Raw genomic sequence first — 14,578 nt, 5'->3', positions numbered from 1 at the left:
TATGAACCATGCCCAAAAGGCCATAAAAGCATGCATATCCTTTGACCTAACAATATTACTACTACACATGAATTCCAGAAGAGATTAAAAAAAAGAGAGAGAGAGAGAAAGGGACTTATATGTAGAAAAATATTTACAGCAGATCTTTTCTCAGGGCAAAGAATTGGAAATTTAGGGAATGCCTATCAGTTGGGGAATGACTGAATAAATTGTAGTATGTGATTATGATGGAATATTATTTTCTATGGGAAATGATGAGCAGCATGCTTTAAGAAAGACTTGGAAAGCCTTCTATGAGTGCAACCAAAATGAAATGTACTGTGTACAAAATAATAGCAATGTTGTGGGATGATCAGCTGTGAATGACTTTGCTATTCTCAGCAGTACAAAGAACCAAGACTACTCTGAATGACTCATGGCAAAAAATACTATCCATACCCAGAGAAAGAATTAATTGTGTCTGAATACAGACTGAAGCATAGTTTTTGTAAATTTTTTTTGAGGGTTGGGAGGGGTTGAAGATTTGTGGGGGGTTTTTTCTCCATAACATGACTTTTATGGAAATATTTTGCATAACTTCACATGTGCCTTCTCAGTGAGGGGTAAAGGGAGAGAGGAAGAGAATCTGGAACTTAAGAGTTTTAAAAACAAATGTAACTGGGGAAGATAAAAATAAAACATGAAAAAAAAGACTATGACAAGACAAAAACCCTGTTAGTATTGTTTGTCTTTTTTTTTTTTGAGGCAATTGAGGTTCAGTGACTTGCCCAGGGTCACACAGCCAGAAAGCGTTAAGTGTCTAAGGCCACATTTGAATTCAGGTCCTCCTGACTTCAGGGCTAGTGCTCTATCCACTGTACCACCTAGCTACCACCTGTCCTTCATTCTTAAAGAGGATCATGACATCAGAAAGGTTGATGCAATAGCATACAAGTGAATTAGATTTGAGTGAGAGATTTTTTTTGGGGGGGAGGGGAGTTTCCCAAGTTTATTGAAAAGAAGACAAATGTGAATATTAAACATCCCTTCTTGGTGTTTTGAAATTCATCCCAACTGTGGGCTGGATAACTTGCAGGTTGGACAAAATGCCAAAGTCTAGGAGTTTCACCATTTTTTTGGTATCATAGTCCACTTCAGTAATCTCCTGATCCAAAGCAGAAACCTCAGGAACAGTTATCCTTCCTCTCTCTTTCTTCTTCCTGCAGTTTGATGGAGTTCCCTCTCATGGGGCCTCTCCAGATCTGCTTCATCCCCTGGGTAGCATATCCCACGATGTTGTTGTGTAGCTTCTTGCCAAGGATGATGCCAATCTCCTCACACAAGTGCTTGTTGGTGTGGACGTCACTGCCCAAGCAGGTGTAGTACTTTTTGATGATGACTCAAGCCGTCTTCACAGTCTTGGTCTGAATGTGACCCATGTTGGCTCCAGGAAGTGAAGGGACAGACAATCTGGGTTCATGGCAAGATATAAATTAGGATGACTGGAGATGGCCCCAGATGTAGTGGGAGATAAGCCTTTTCAAGCTAAGGACTTTCCCACTTCTTGGTCTAAATGATACAATTCCCATTTAAGTTAATAAGGCAAAAAGTGGCCTTTTTTACCTAGTCAAAAAAAAATTTTTTTTTGAGATATTAGAATAATGTAAGATTACACTCACTAGAAAAAAAGAATGGAATGGAATAATATAATCTATGGAGTTCATGATACAATTCAGGATGAGCCATTCTGCAAATCCAAGCTTAATCATACTGGGCAAGAAAAGGATGCTCAATAATAAAGAAGGGTTTGAAACATTTTTAGAAGAAATCCAGAAGAGATTATTTGCTTCTTAAACTCCCTAAACAATGAAAATACAGAAGTGAATAACTATATAAGGCAAGAAAAACAACAGCAACAAAATGACAACAGAGATCACCAGAAAGTGACTTCTTTTAAAAATGTGAGACAGAGGTGAAGCTGGACATTTGGTAGAGTTAACAGTGAAGAGGCTTTGAGGCATTATTGACAAAAACTAGCCATACCCTGCTTGCCATACCCTGCCTTCAGGTGAACCAATGCTTTTTGTTGTTGTTGGATAAGGAGAGCAGGGTAAGTGGGATGTGGGATGTACCAGGGTTTTAAGGGCTAGCTATAGGAAGGTGACTTTTGTGGTTTCAAAAAGAGAAGAATCTAGATGTTAGATGATAAAGAAAGGAGAAGGAGGATTGATAAGGATGGGGAGAAAGAAGGAAGTTTTCCTTAGGAGGTGTGAGGATGAATGCTCATTTGATAAAGAGGTTATCTGGGAAGAGAGATGAGAAACATACTGGATGAAGGCTGGAGAATTTTAAAAGTCTACCTGTCCTGGGAGGTGGAGAATTGGAATCCCAAGGGCAACTCGAACCTGAAGGAATGGGAAATTTGGACACAGGGAGATTTCCAAGCAAATGTGAAAGGAAAAAAAAGGTCAAAAAGAGAAGATATAATGTAGTGGTGAGCTGCATAATGAGGGACATGCTGGGGAAGGGCCTTACTATGGGGCAGTGTCTTTTCTGACACCTGCAATAATTTGCATGGCTCTGGAAATGAGGCACCATGTAAAAGGGGAATTCACAGGGTTAGCTACATAAGGAAGTGGTAGAAAGCCCTAAGGAGAAAGCTTAGAATGGATACCTTGGAAGCTTTGATTGTTTGAAGGATGAAGAGAAAAGAGACCAGATAAGTATAGAGATCACGAATCAGAGAATGGGGGATGAGAGGGATAGTGTAGAGTAAATAGAGAACATGAATAATGAAGTGAGAGAAATTCTTTTTGGAAAGCAATTAAAAATAAAAGGACTAACTGAAGGGCAGAGAAAGGAGGGAGCAATTTGACTGAAAAAGGAAAAAAAAAGTGAGAAGAAATATACAAGTTGACAAAAACAGGAGAAAAAAAAGGAACTAATAAACAAACCCTTAAGGGAAAAAAGTAACAAATGAGAAGAGAAAATTGGGCTAAGAAGAAAGCCAGTGAGAATCAGGACTACCTTAAAAAAGATTAAGGACTTCTACATATTTAACATATATTGGTCAACCTGCCATCTGGGGGAGGGGGTGGGGGGAAGGAAGGGAAAAATTGGAACAAGAGGTTTGGCAATTGTCAATGCTGTAAAATTACCCATGCATATAACTTGTAAATAAAAAGCTGTAATAATAATAAAAAAAAAAGATTAAGGAATTTAATACTGTATTTTCAGCAGAAGAGAGAAAAATATAACATGTTTTATATGTGTCTATACATTTATAGTAATACACACACTTACTCACTCTCTCTCTCTCAACAAGAGTGTTAATTCTTTTGGCCGGGGATATTTACATACTGCTACTTCTTACAATGACCAGCATAGTATCTCATATATGTCAATTTAAAAAGATGAAATACTGCCTTGATAAATATATGGCTATGTTATTATCAGAGTTCAATAAAAGAGAAAATAATTTTAATAAAATATTTCTTTATTTGAATAAGGTTAATGTCTTTTCTTGAATTCCAGCTAGCATCAAGTAACATTAGTCAGAAAACAAAATAACTTGAGAAAGACTATCCAATTGACAGTGGCTAGAAAATCAATCCAATTTTACAGCAACATCAATAAAATTGTTATCTTAAATAGGCAACAGATCTAAAAAGTTGCAAGTATAGATTTTACATCAATTTTTAAAAAACAATATAACTTTTTTTTTATTACAATGTTCCTGTAATGAACATTTGGTCAGGGAAATCCAGTCACCAGATTTTAATATTCAATATTACATTTTTTTCCCAAGATTTGTTATCTTTGTAACACATTATGCCAGGTAACTTCTTATTCAAGTAGTTTCTCCTGCCTTTATTTTGCTTTTGTAATTAAAGTCATCTTTAATTTTATACAAAACAACACAACCATGACTACCATTAAATGCAGTAAGTTTTTTGGTAGGCAGGTTTTGGATGTAATTTAACACAGTGGGTTGAATATCAATGAGTTTAAAAGTCGTCTATTAAGCTGACTCAGGAGTCAGGCATCATTCTGGGTGACTAATAACAACATAAGAATTGTTCCTAATTTTAAAAAAAGAGCAGTTAAGAAGTTACGTGTACAAAAGAATCAGTGCACAAAAGCTTATGGGATCAATGATGGAAGTGCTATGTTATGCTACTAGTTCTAAACCAGGGAAGACATTGGTAGACCCTATCAATAGATAATACATGATATACTGGTATGGTTTTATTATTTCAAAATTTCAAATTAAATAAAACATAGCTATAGAGGGTTGGAACATGAAAAAAGGTACATCAAATCAATATTTGACAATCGTGTTATTGCATTCTTTAAAAAGTGACTTTTTGAGCACAAAGAACACTGATATATTCTAAATAATTTTTTTTTTTTTAATCCAAGGCACCCTGTAAAATATTTGCTGGTGTGAGAGTGAATAAATTTAATTATCCGAAATAACAAAGAAGTTAAAGAATCCTGGCAGTGACTTTTTTTTTCCCCCACCAAGTTTAAACATTTTTCTTCATAAGTAATCTACTTATCTTCAATTATTTTGAAGAAGATAAACCAGACCCAATTAATGGTACACCACTGCCCCTTACCAACTACTTGACTTACAATGTTTCAAAGCAATTCAATATTTAAGGGAATAGGGAGTTTAAAATGCATGATTATGCCCTCTCAGTATAGTGCAGGTGTCCACTTGTCTAGGCTGTAATCAGAATGAGACCACTTGAATTCTAGCCTGACAAAAATATTCTGCATAGATTTGGTATTTCTTTCAGTATTTCAGGCACAGTGTGACTGTGGAGTTTTTAATACTGGATTTGGCAGCTTTTTTTTTTAGGGGTGATTAGCATGAATTTCTTACTTTACAATCTAAACTTTCTTTTGAAGCTATTAAAATTTCTTATGGACTGCTAAAAAAGAATAAATTAGTGATGTCTTTAAAATGATCCATGTGCCCAAATAGATTTTAAAATGTTAATATTTTTATAAAGGGGGAAAAATTCATTCCTATTACAACTAAGTTAATATGGTAGAGTGAAATATCACTGACTGGAATAATCTTATCTATCACCCCAGATCAAATGTTCACAAAAGTTGTAAGACTGTCAATTCACATATTAGCACTAATAGAATATTGCAAATCTAGAGTCTTCATAGAGTCCTCACTCATGTAGGCTATAGGCATAAAAGGATCAACTTCTAAGTGGTATTAAACAGTCACTAGCTTGGGACCTTATGGAGTTACATACCATATATTTTTATTCCAAGATATGTGACAAATAAAAAAATGGCTATAATAGATGAGAAGGCAAGTTCTGTTAATTATGAAACATTTAGATCAGGTTCAATTATGAGAGGGAAAAAAAAAATTTGACAATCTTTTAAACTCAATTGAACAAATTATCATCATGCATACAAATTTAATCATTAAAGCTCAGAAGGTAGAAGTGTAAAAATTTCAAGGACTTTATGAAGACCCTTTATACTTAGACATTAAAAGGCAAACCCTATTGACAAATGTATAATACTTGAAGCTCTTTTAAAAATAAATTCACAAGTCTACCTTTTTTTATTTCTTAAAAACTGTTCATGAAAGCCTTGAAATTACAATGAGAAAGAGTATTCCATATTTTCAAGGGCTGTACAAATTCACGTGTTCAAGGTTGTGTAGTGAAATGGCACTGTAATTCAAACGCAGTGGTTACTTTTGAGTTATTTACAATATTCAAATCCCGTGCACCCTAGAGCTGAATTTACATGCTATATTTTAAAATATAGTAAGACTGAGTTAAACTACAAATTGGGAGGAAAAAGAAAAGAAGATTTAAGCGATTTTCTTTGAGGTGAAGACATTTAGGAATATGAAATTAATTTTATTAGCAGGCAAAATACCCGTAAGAACCGTTGATCAGAAGAATGCCTTTCATCTGAATGAAAATTAGGCAAAAAGCAGCTTTAAGTCTCTCCCTCCCCAACTTCCTTTCAAAATAAAATGTATTATAACCACACTGAAAGGGGGAACAAAACCCTAAGAGTTCTACAGAGACATTATGAAATGCTAACAACTTGATCTTTAAAAAGTTCTACTTGGGCAAAATGACCTTTGATTTCAGAGGGAGTTACATCAACATAAATGATGACAGGAGTAAGTCTTTGATTAGGATACAGTGATTCCTACATTGTAAGACTTTGGTTACTCTAACTACCACTATAGGGGAATTATATACTTTGGACTTTAGGTCAACTTCTTAATTGTGGATAAATTTTCATTTAAATAAATTTACTTATAACATTATATTTTTACAAGTAAACTTTCTGTCCCAGAAATCAAATATACTAATCATCATTTGGGAGCCATATCCCTAGTTTTTCTTACCCTAATCACACTGGAAATAAACGTACTGTTTTCATGGCTGTTCTACCATCTACTATCAACTCAATAAATTTTAAATAAAGTTATATACTGTGCACAGTTTTTCTTGTAGTTCTCACTTCTGTAAGGTTTATTCTTACCACAACTTAACATTTTAACAGGTAATTTTAACAAAAAGGTAATAATTTAGACTACTGAAGCAATTTAAACACATAAAAATTCCCTCATTTACAGTCAAAGTTCTGTGCATACATACATGTACATGTACAAAAATGGTGATCAAAAGAATTTTTTGGCTGCGGCTTCTTGCTGAGTCCTAAATACACACACAAAACATATTAAAACAAGTTAAAATACTTTAAGTTAGCATTATAAATCAAATTAAAACATAACAATTTATTACAACCTATTTTATTTCTACTACTTGTTAGATTGCATAACCAAGAAGTTTTAACATATAAGTTATCTTCTCCTCCAAAAGCTTTTACATGCCCCTCTAACTGAAAATATCATTAACTAAGGGGGAAAAAAAGTAAAACCTTACTCTGTAGAGCCTCTTTTTTTGGTATATTTCAAAATATAGAAATCTCTTTATCTTATCATTGAACCTGGAAATTAGTGCTAAGATAAATTCTTTGTTTTTATTAAAATAGACAACTACCATTAATCTACCTATGTATGGAAAAGGGGGAAAATCTGGTCAGATTTTGTAAAAGGAACTTACCTATACATGATATAACCAATGAATAACATCGTCTGTACTGCTACAAATGCTAAAAAGTGTGTTGTAGATAAACAAGATGGAAATGGTGGTAGTTCTGGGCATTTTGTTCTTTCATTCGATGGCTACAAGACAAAAAAAGTACATGAGACAATATCTAAGAATATCCTGGCACATTTAGCATTTCAAAAATCAGATCTCAGTCGCTTCCAGATCAATGACTTGCAAGCAATTTATTCCAAAGTTCACTAACTAATCTACTTGCCACGCTTGTGTCACTGCCACTAATCCTCTCTACCTTCACATACACATACCCACACCCTTGTGAAAATGACTTGTGGTTATTTGGATATAGTAAATTTACTCAATTTATATATATAAAAGCTCTGCAAAAAGGCAGCATGGCATAGAAGAGAAATAGATGAAGAATGAGAAGGCTTAGAGGCAGCTAAGGTGGTGCAGTGGATGGAGCACGAGCCCTGAAGTCAGGAGGACCCGAGTTCAAATATGGCCTCAGGCACTTAATTCTTCCTGGATGTGTGACCCTGGGCAAGTCACTTAACCCCAATTGCCTCAGGGGGAAAAAAAAGGAAGAAGAAGAAGGCTTGTATTTTGGACTAATCTTTACTACTTTCTTACCTCAATGAACTCAGACATGTCAGTCTCTAGAAGCCTCAGTTCTCCTATCAGTTAAATGTGGAAAATACCTACTCTATCTAACTCATAGGGTTGTAACAAACAAATGAGAAAATGTTTATCAAAGTATTTTGAAGATTATAAAGTCACATAGCTAGTATGTGTCTGAATGAAGCTGGATTTTGAACTCAAATCTTTCAGATCCCAGACCCAACCCTCCCCATTCAGCTGCAAAACAAAAGAGAAATGGTATTTGGAATAATCACTCAAGGTCTATGAATCTCAGCTACCTAGGCTTAAGATTGCTGAAAAAATTACTTGAATGAAAAACATTAAAAATTCACCAAAATAAAAAAGTATTTGACTTTCTTCTCTTACCTTCTCCCACTTAGCACTGGCCATTACTTTATCTTATATACAATTTTCTTTTTTTATTATAGCTTTTTATTGACAGAACCATATCCATGGGTAATTTTTCAATATTGACCCTTGCAATCCAACTTTTCCCTTCCTTCCCTCCATCCCCTCCCCTAGATGGCAGGCAGTCTCAAACATATTAAACATGTATAAAATTTTCTAATAAAAATATGTGCATTTCATATTTTTGAACTATCTTTAACACTATAAACCTCAATAAGTCTTACTCTGCTCAGTAAAAGGATATGTAAAAAGAAAGACCGATCACTGTGACCAGCAACCTTTACTCAGGGTGTGATATTATTCTGCTAAATAGCAGGCTAAAATGGTTAACATTTTCTTTCTCTTCAAAGCATTAGTCACAGCATTTCAAAAGCATATAGAAAATAGGAATAATGATAAATAAAACCTGGGGTGGAACAACCCTTACAACTAGTTTTAACAACTGATATTTGTTACTTTGCTTAAAAAAAGGAAAAAAAAAAAAAAACACTTCTGCTTTTAAAAAAAAAAAAAAAAATCAGAAGAGCCAAGAGTATTCTTTAAACATTCTTAAACATTAGTTAAAATTCTTTTAACTACTTAAGAAATATAAAGTATTTCAATTCATTTTATGATTTTAAAACTCATGACTGAGGGAGAAAAAAAATGAAAATCTGAGGTTTGAATAATCAAAAGCCAATACTGATTTCTTTTCTTAAATGAAATTAAAACCAGACAAGAATACAGTTCATAAGAAGTTCAATGAAAAGAAAGTTACCACATTTCGTTGTATTAAGTGTTCAATGTCCCTCTTTACTACGTGAAGGTGCTCTTTGATATCATTGAAATGCTGTGTTGTTTCATACACACTGCCTGCTGTGCCCATGTGCTGAGTTCCACTGACCACCCTGAGGGTTTCACCCATGGAATTCCTGAAAAAGAAAATGCCCAACACTTGATAAAATTATGTTAAGACACAATGTGTGAGATTAAAGCACTATCAAAGTCCAGAAATCAGTATAACAACAAGTTGGTCATGGAGAACAACTCTAAAAAAAAAGTGTTACCTATTTGAAAATTAAAAAAATTCACCAGTCAAATCTTAACAGGCTAAACAGGAAAAATCTGACAGATCATTTTGAAAAAAAGCTTTTCAATGATATAAACTGAGAGGGCAGGGGTTGTGAGGCAGTGAAGAGTGCCAGAACAGAGGTTAGAGAGCTGGGTTTGAAGCCCACCCTACAAGTCCCAGGTTTGTGACAATGAGAGTCATGTCAACTCTCTGAGCTCTAGTCATTAGACCTTTGAAATGGGATTAATATTCCTATAACCTGCCTCTCAGGATTGTTGTGAAGTGTTATAAAACTTTAATCACTAAATAAGAAGTATTGTTATTATTACTCATAATATGAATAATAAGGAACCTATGTTTACGCTTTAAAGAATCAAATATTGTAGAATGGTCATGATGTTTTATTTTGGTCATCAAATAGTTGCATTTAAGAATGCCTCAAAAGAATATTCATTTGATCAACATTTTGTTATCTATCACATGGAAAAAAGCTAGTAAAACAGAAAAAAACAGAAAAAAACTCAAAAAATTTTCTTGGCCTCGTGGAGTTTTTAATTTAGTAGTATAAATAAGTTTTTGATATCTAAATAAAAATGTCAATCACGATAAATAAAAACAAAATTCCTTTTGCAATCTTCTCTCCACTTAACCTCTCTCTGGTATTCACCTGGACTTTTGTCTTCAAGGATCAGAGGAAAACAGCAAAAAAACAGAGAACCAAAAAGCTGTATGTTGCCCCATATTTTTAGTCTGATAAAGCAATTCCTGTGAGAACTACTAGTATTTCATCCCTTCTGCTAATTCCTTCTATGCCCTCTTCTTTGAAGCTCCCTCTTTACTTAAAAGTAATTTTGCATATTTTGGATTAGTTTAAAATTTCTCTAAAATATCATAAGCACAAGATCCTGATAAGCTGGAGAGGAAAATATCTGAACTCTTTGTTAAGACATATATGAATTCAGTATCTCATTAGCATCTTTATTATAGGAAACAAATTGCATACATATATACTTATATATGTATGTGTTCACACACACACACACCCCCCTTACACCATTTACAAAGATAACATCAAAACGGATACATAAACTAGATATAAAGAGATATTACAAGAAAATTTGAAGAACAGGGAACATATCACTTTATAGACTTACGATAGGGGAATGAGATAAGAAAGCAAAGTTGAGTGTATAATAGATAATTGCGATTACGTTAAATTAAAAAGGTTTTGTTAAAACAAACGTAGCCAAGATCAGAAGGCAAAGCAGAAAATAGGGGAAAAAACCAGTTTCTCAGATAGAGATCTCATCTCTCAAATATATAAATAAGTTTGTAAAATCTATAAGAATATGAGCCATTCCCTAACTGATAAATGGTCAAAGAACATTGAACAAGCAATTTTCCAATCAAGAAATAAAAACAAATTATAGTTATAAGAAAAAAAACCTGCTATAAATCATTACTGATTAGAGAAATGCGATTAAAAACAATCTTTAGATATCACTTTATACCTATCAGATTGGCTAAAATGACTGAAGGGGAAAGTGACAGATATTGGAGGGGATACAGAAAAATTGGTATACTAATTCATTGTTGGTACAATTATGAATTGATCCAACTATTTTGGATAGCAATCTGGAAATATGCCCAAAGAATTATTAAATAAATATTATCAATAATAACAACAATAAATTAATGATAAAATTATTAAAATTAAAGTACAAATTATTAAACTCTTTGACCCAGCAATGCCATTACTAATTTCCAAAGATGATTAATGGGAAAGGAAAATAATCCATATATTCTAAAATGTTTACAGCAGCTTTCTTTGTGGTGGCAAAAAACTGGACATTGCAGGGATGACCATCAATTGGGGAATGGCTAAACAAACTGTGATATATAATTGTGATGGAATGCTAATATTTATAAGAAATGATGAGCTCATTGATCTTAGAAAAAAAGCAAAAAATAATAAAGAGTGAAATAAGCAGAACCAAGAAAATATTGTATACGATAAGAGAAATGTTGTTTTAAGAATGACTTTGAATGAGTAAGAATTTTGATTATTATGAATGAATAACTCAATTAATTACAAAGAGCATATGAAGAAAGATGCTATTTGCATTCAGAGAAAGAACTAATAGAAATATATGTAGAATAATTTTATACATATACCTATTTGTCTCTATGGCAGATGGCTGTCATCTCTGAAGGGAGGGGGTGAGGGAAGAAAAAAAGGCAGGGGGAAGGAAATTTACATGAAAACTTTGTTGTGTATTTAAAAAGAATAGCCAAGTTGTACATAGTAAATTTGTGGTTTCACATGCAATTATTTTTTTTTCTTTTTACTACATTAAGGAAAAGCTTTATTCCATAAATTTTTTAAAAAGTCACCTGTTTTATACTGTCTATCTTTATGCATACTTACTTCATTTCATTCACTTGTCTTAGGACCTCTTGCTGAGTTTTCACTACAGTATCAAGTTCTTGTTGAGGGACCTACAATGAGATATGCAAACGATTTTGATTATCTTCTTCAATAACTATGCAACCCACACAGTTTATCTTCCATTATTTCTCTTCCATTTCTCACTCATGTGCTGAGCTGTGAGTACATTTTTAAGCTCACCTGTCCAACCTGTACTGGGCCTTCATGTGCTCTTTTGGAGAGTTCTTCAGTCAAGGCAGAGACATACCTTCTTTGCTCATCAAGGATCATATCTAATTGTCGATTTAGTTGCTTAATTTCAAGATGGATACGATTTTGCCCTTCAAAAATTTGTCTTAGCTCACGATCACTTACACTCTCAAAGATTTCTTCAGCTACAAAAAGTAAATTTAGAGTATCAGAACCACATATGTATATAGTTGTTAAAGTAATGTAGTTCTAACATATCTCAAAATTAGCACAAGGACACCATAATCTACTAAGTGCAGCAAACATTTTGCCAGTAGATAATTTAATTAGACAATATAAAATGCTATTCACTTGTACTACTTTCAATGACTAATTTTTCATTTTGACTGAAATCTTGTTTTTATGTCATCTAAATTTCCAAATATATGCTTCCTATCCCTAAAAAGCCATTCCTTCTAACGTAAGAGTTAAAAAATCAATCAAACAAACAAACAAAAAACAGCTCACTAAAATTAACCAATACTAACTCATATGTCAGTTCCCACAATATTAAATAACCAGAGTTCCCACTTCTGCAAAGGTGTATGGGAGATGTATTTTCTCACCACTACTTTGGGATCAAACGTAATCTTAACATACAGCACTTAGTTTCATGGAGGAGAGATGTCTTTTCATTTATATGACTGTAGCTATTATATATTATTTTCCTGGTTCTATTTACTTCTAAGAAGTCTTTTTATACGTTATATTTTTCAAATTCAACTTTTTAATGTATAGTATAGTATCTATACTTTGTTGCTACAAAAAAATGAATATTCTGGCATTTTTAATCTTTATTGATGTTTTTTATTTTCTTGAAGTAGATATATTTGCTGAAGGCTATTTGGACAAAGGATACGGGCTCAATAATTACTATTTTTTTTTAAAGCAAAATTACACAAATTGCTTTCTGGAATGATTCACAGCTCCACCATACTATATTAATGTTTGTCTTTTCAGTTCTTTCCAATATTAACTATTTGATTCTTTGTCATCTCTGCCAATTTTCTAACTATGAAATGAAATCTCAAAGTTGTTTTGATGTGAATTCCTTTTTATCAATGATTTGGGGCAGTCTTTTATGTGGTAATTAATAACTTGCAATTTTTCTTTTGAGAAAAGGCTGTTTGTATGTTTTGAGCACTTACCACTGGAACTACTTTTGAACAATCTATTTGCTTTAACTTTCTTTTTTTAATAGATAGAAGATCTTTAACAGAGATATTTAATGTAAAATTCTTTTCCCCAATTGAACAGTTTATTAGTGCAAAAGTTTTTGAATTTCATGTAAATTAAATTATCTCTTTTGTCTTCTGTAATTTTTTTTCTCTTGCTTTGTTAAAAATTCTCCCTCTAAAAAGATAAAACTTTACCTTTAAAAGAAAAAAAAAACTTTCCCTCCTAAAACTTTACCTTTAAAAGAAAAAAAAAAAAAACTTTCCCTTCAGCTCTAGTTGTAAAAGGCCTGTTAACTTGATTCTCTAATTTTTGGTGGGAGGAAGGGTTAAGAAGGGCAGGCAATTGGGATTAAGTGACTTGTGCAAGGTCACAGAGCTATTAAGTGTTTGAAGCTGAATTTGAACTCCAGGGCTAATGTTCTATCTACTGTGCCACCTAGCTGTCCTTGATTCTTTATTTTTAACAAAACGTTGTGACCTATAATATTCAATTTATAGTTTTCCCAGCAATTCTTGTTAAACAGGGATTTTTTCCCCAAGGAAAAAGGGTTCAGGTTCACTGGATTACTGAGCTCAATTGTCTGATTCTTTCTGTTCTAGGCGCTGAATTATTAAAAAATAATTAATTCAATGATTCCACTGCTTGGAGTCACAAATGGAGTCGTCATTATTAAAATGACAGTCTTCTTTTTGAAGAAAAATGTGAAGACATTCTTCCTTTTCAAATATAATTTCATTTCTTTTTCTTTCCATTTATTTTTCTAACCTCTTCATACCCTTAATCCCATAGGCCCAAACAAAGTTTCTTATAATGGATTTTCCCCCATAATTTCTTCCTTCTTGTATCATTTTCTTCTCTCTTCCTTTACTATTTCTCTAGTTAATTCTAAAAAAGTTCAGCATTTATATACCTAGATTGTGATAGATGGCAAAGTATCAATGACAAATCTAATGAAAAGCAGAAAATTCAATTCCATTTTATCCCTTAGTGTTTGCTTTTTCCCAAGAATATCCAGGCAAGTTGTGGAACACAGAGGAGAATAATTCCTAAACCGGCTCTAAACAGGCAGAAGAATCAACAGAAGCCTGAGAGAAACAAAGGCAGGAAGGCGGTGATAATGCAACAGAAAAAGACAAATTTTGAGAAGGGCAGGGCAGATTTTCCATTTTAAGAATAATGATTAGAGATGGACCAAAGTCTTTGATTAAATACCACATAAAACCAAGCCTTACTTAAACTTTCCCTCCCAGTGCTCAGCACATAAGGAACTATAGAACTTCTATAAGAGATTCAGAGACAGCATTACAACATTAACAACTTTTCCTGCTTCATTTGACACTACTTCTTCTACTGGATATGTGTTCCTTGCTGAGCTTCTGGGATGCTCCTCTCTCTTGGTTCTCCCTCCTACCTCTATGACTGTTCCTTCTCAGTCTCTTTTACTGACTGATTCATCAGCCACATCACACCTACTAACTATAGGTAAACTCCAAGGTCCTGTCCTGGGCCCTC

General features: G+C 33.3%; 1 protein-coding gene and 1 pseudogene across 1 annotated transcript in view; both read right to left on the bottom strand.

The window, feature by feature from the left end:
• Window positions 1–880: 880 nt before the first annotated feature.
• LOC100924189 lies at window positions 881–2,725 on the bottom strand (annotated as a pseudogene).
• A 733-nt stretch (window positions 2,726–3,458) lies between these two features.
• LMAN1 (lectin, mannose binding 1) overlaps window positions 3,459–14,578 on the bottom strand; it is a 43,218-nt gene continuing 32,098 nt past the window's right edge. The window contains exons 9-13 of the mRNA XM_003759964.4: window positions 11,840–12,033; window positions 11,639–11,709; window positions 8,917–9,070; window positions 7,107–7,228; window positions 3,459–6,698 (exon numbers count right to left, since the gene is read on the bottom strand). Coding sequence (XP_003760012.1) covers window positions 6,662–6,698; window positions 7,107–7,228; window positions 8,917–9,070; window positions 11,639–11,709; window positions 11,840–12,033 — 578 coding nt within the window. The 3' untranslated portion in view covers window positions 3,459–6,661. The remainder of the gene's footprint in view (window positions 6,699–7,106; window positions 7,229–8,916; window positions 9,071–11,638; window positions 11,710–11,839; window positions 12,034–14,578) is intronic.

Source organism: Sarcophilus harrisii, chromosome 1, assembly GCF_902635505.1.
Source record: "Sarcophilus harrisii chromosome 1, mSarHar1.11, whole genome shotgun sequence".
Taxonomy (NCBI): Eukaryota; Metazoa; Chordata; class Mammalia; order Dasyuromorphia; family Dasyuridae; genus Sarcophilus; species Sarcophilus harrisii.
Note: the sequence above shows the minus strand (reverse complement) of the source record. Positions and strands in the feature narration are given on the sequence as shown.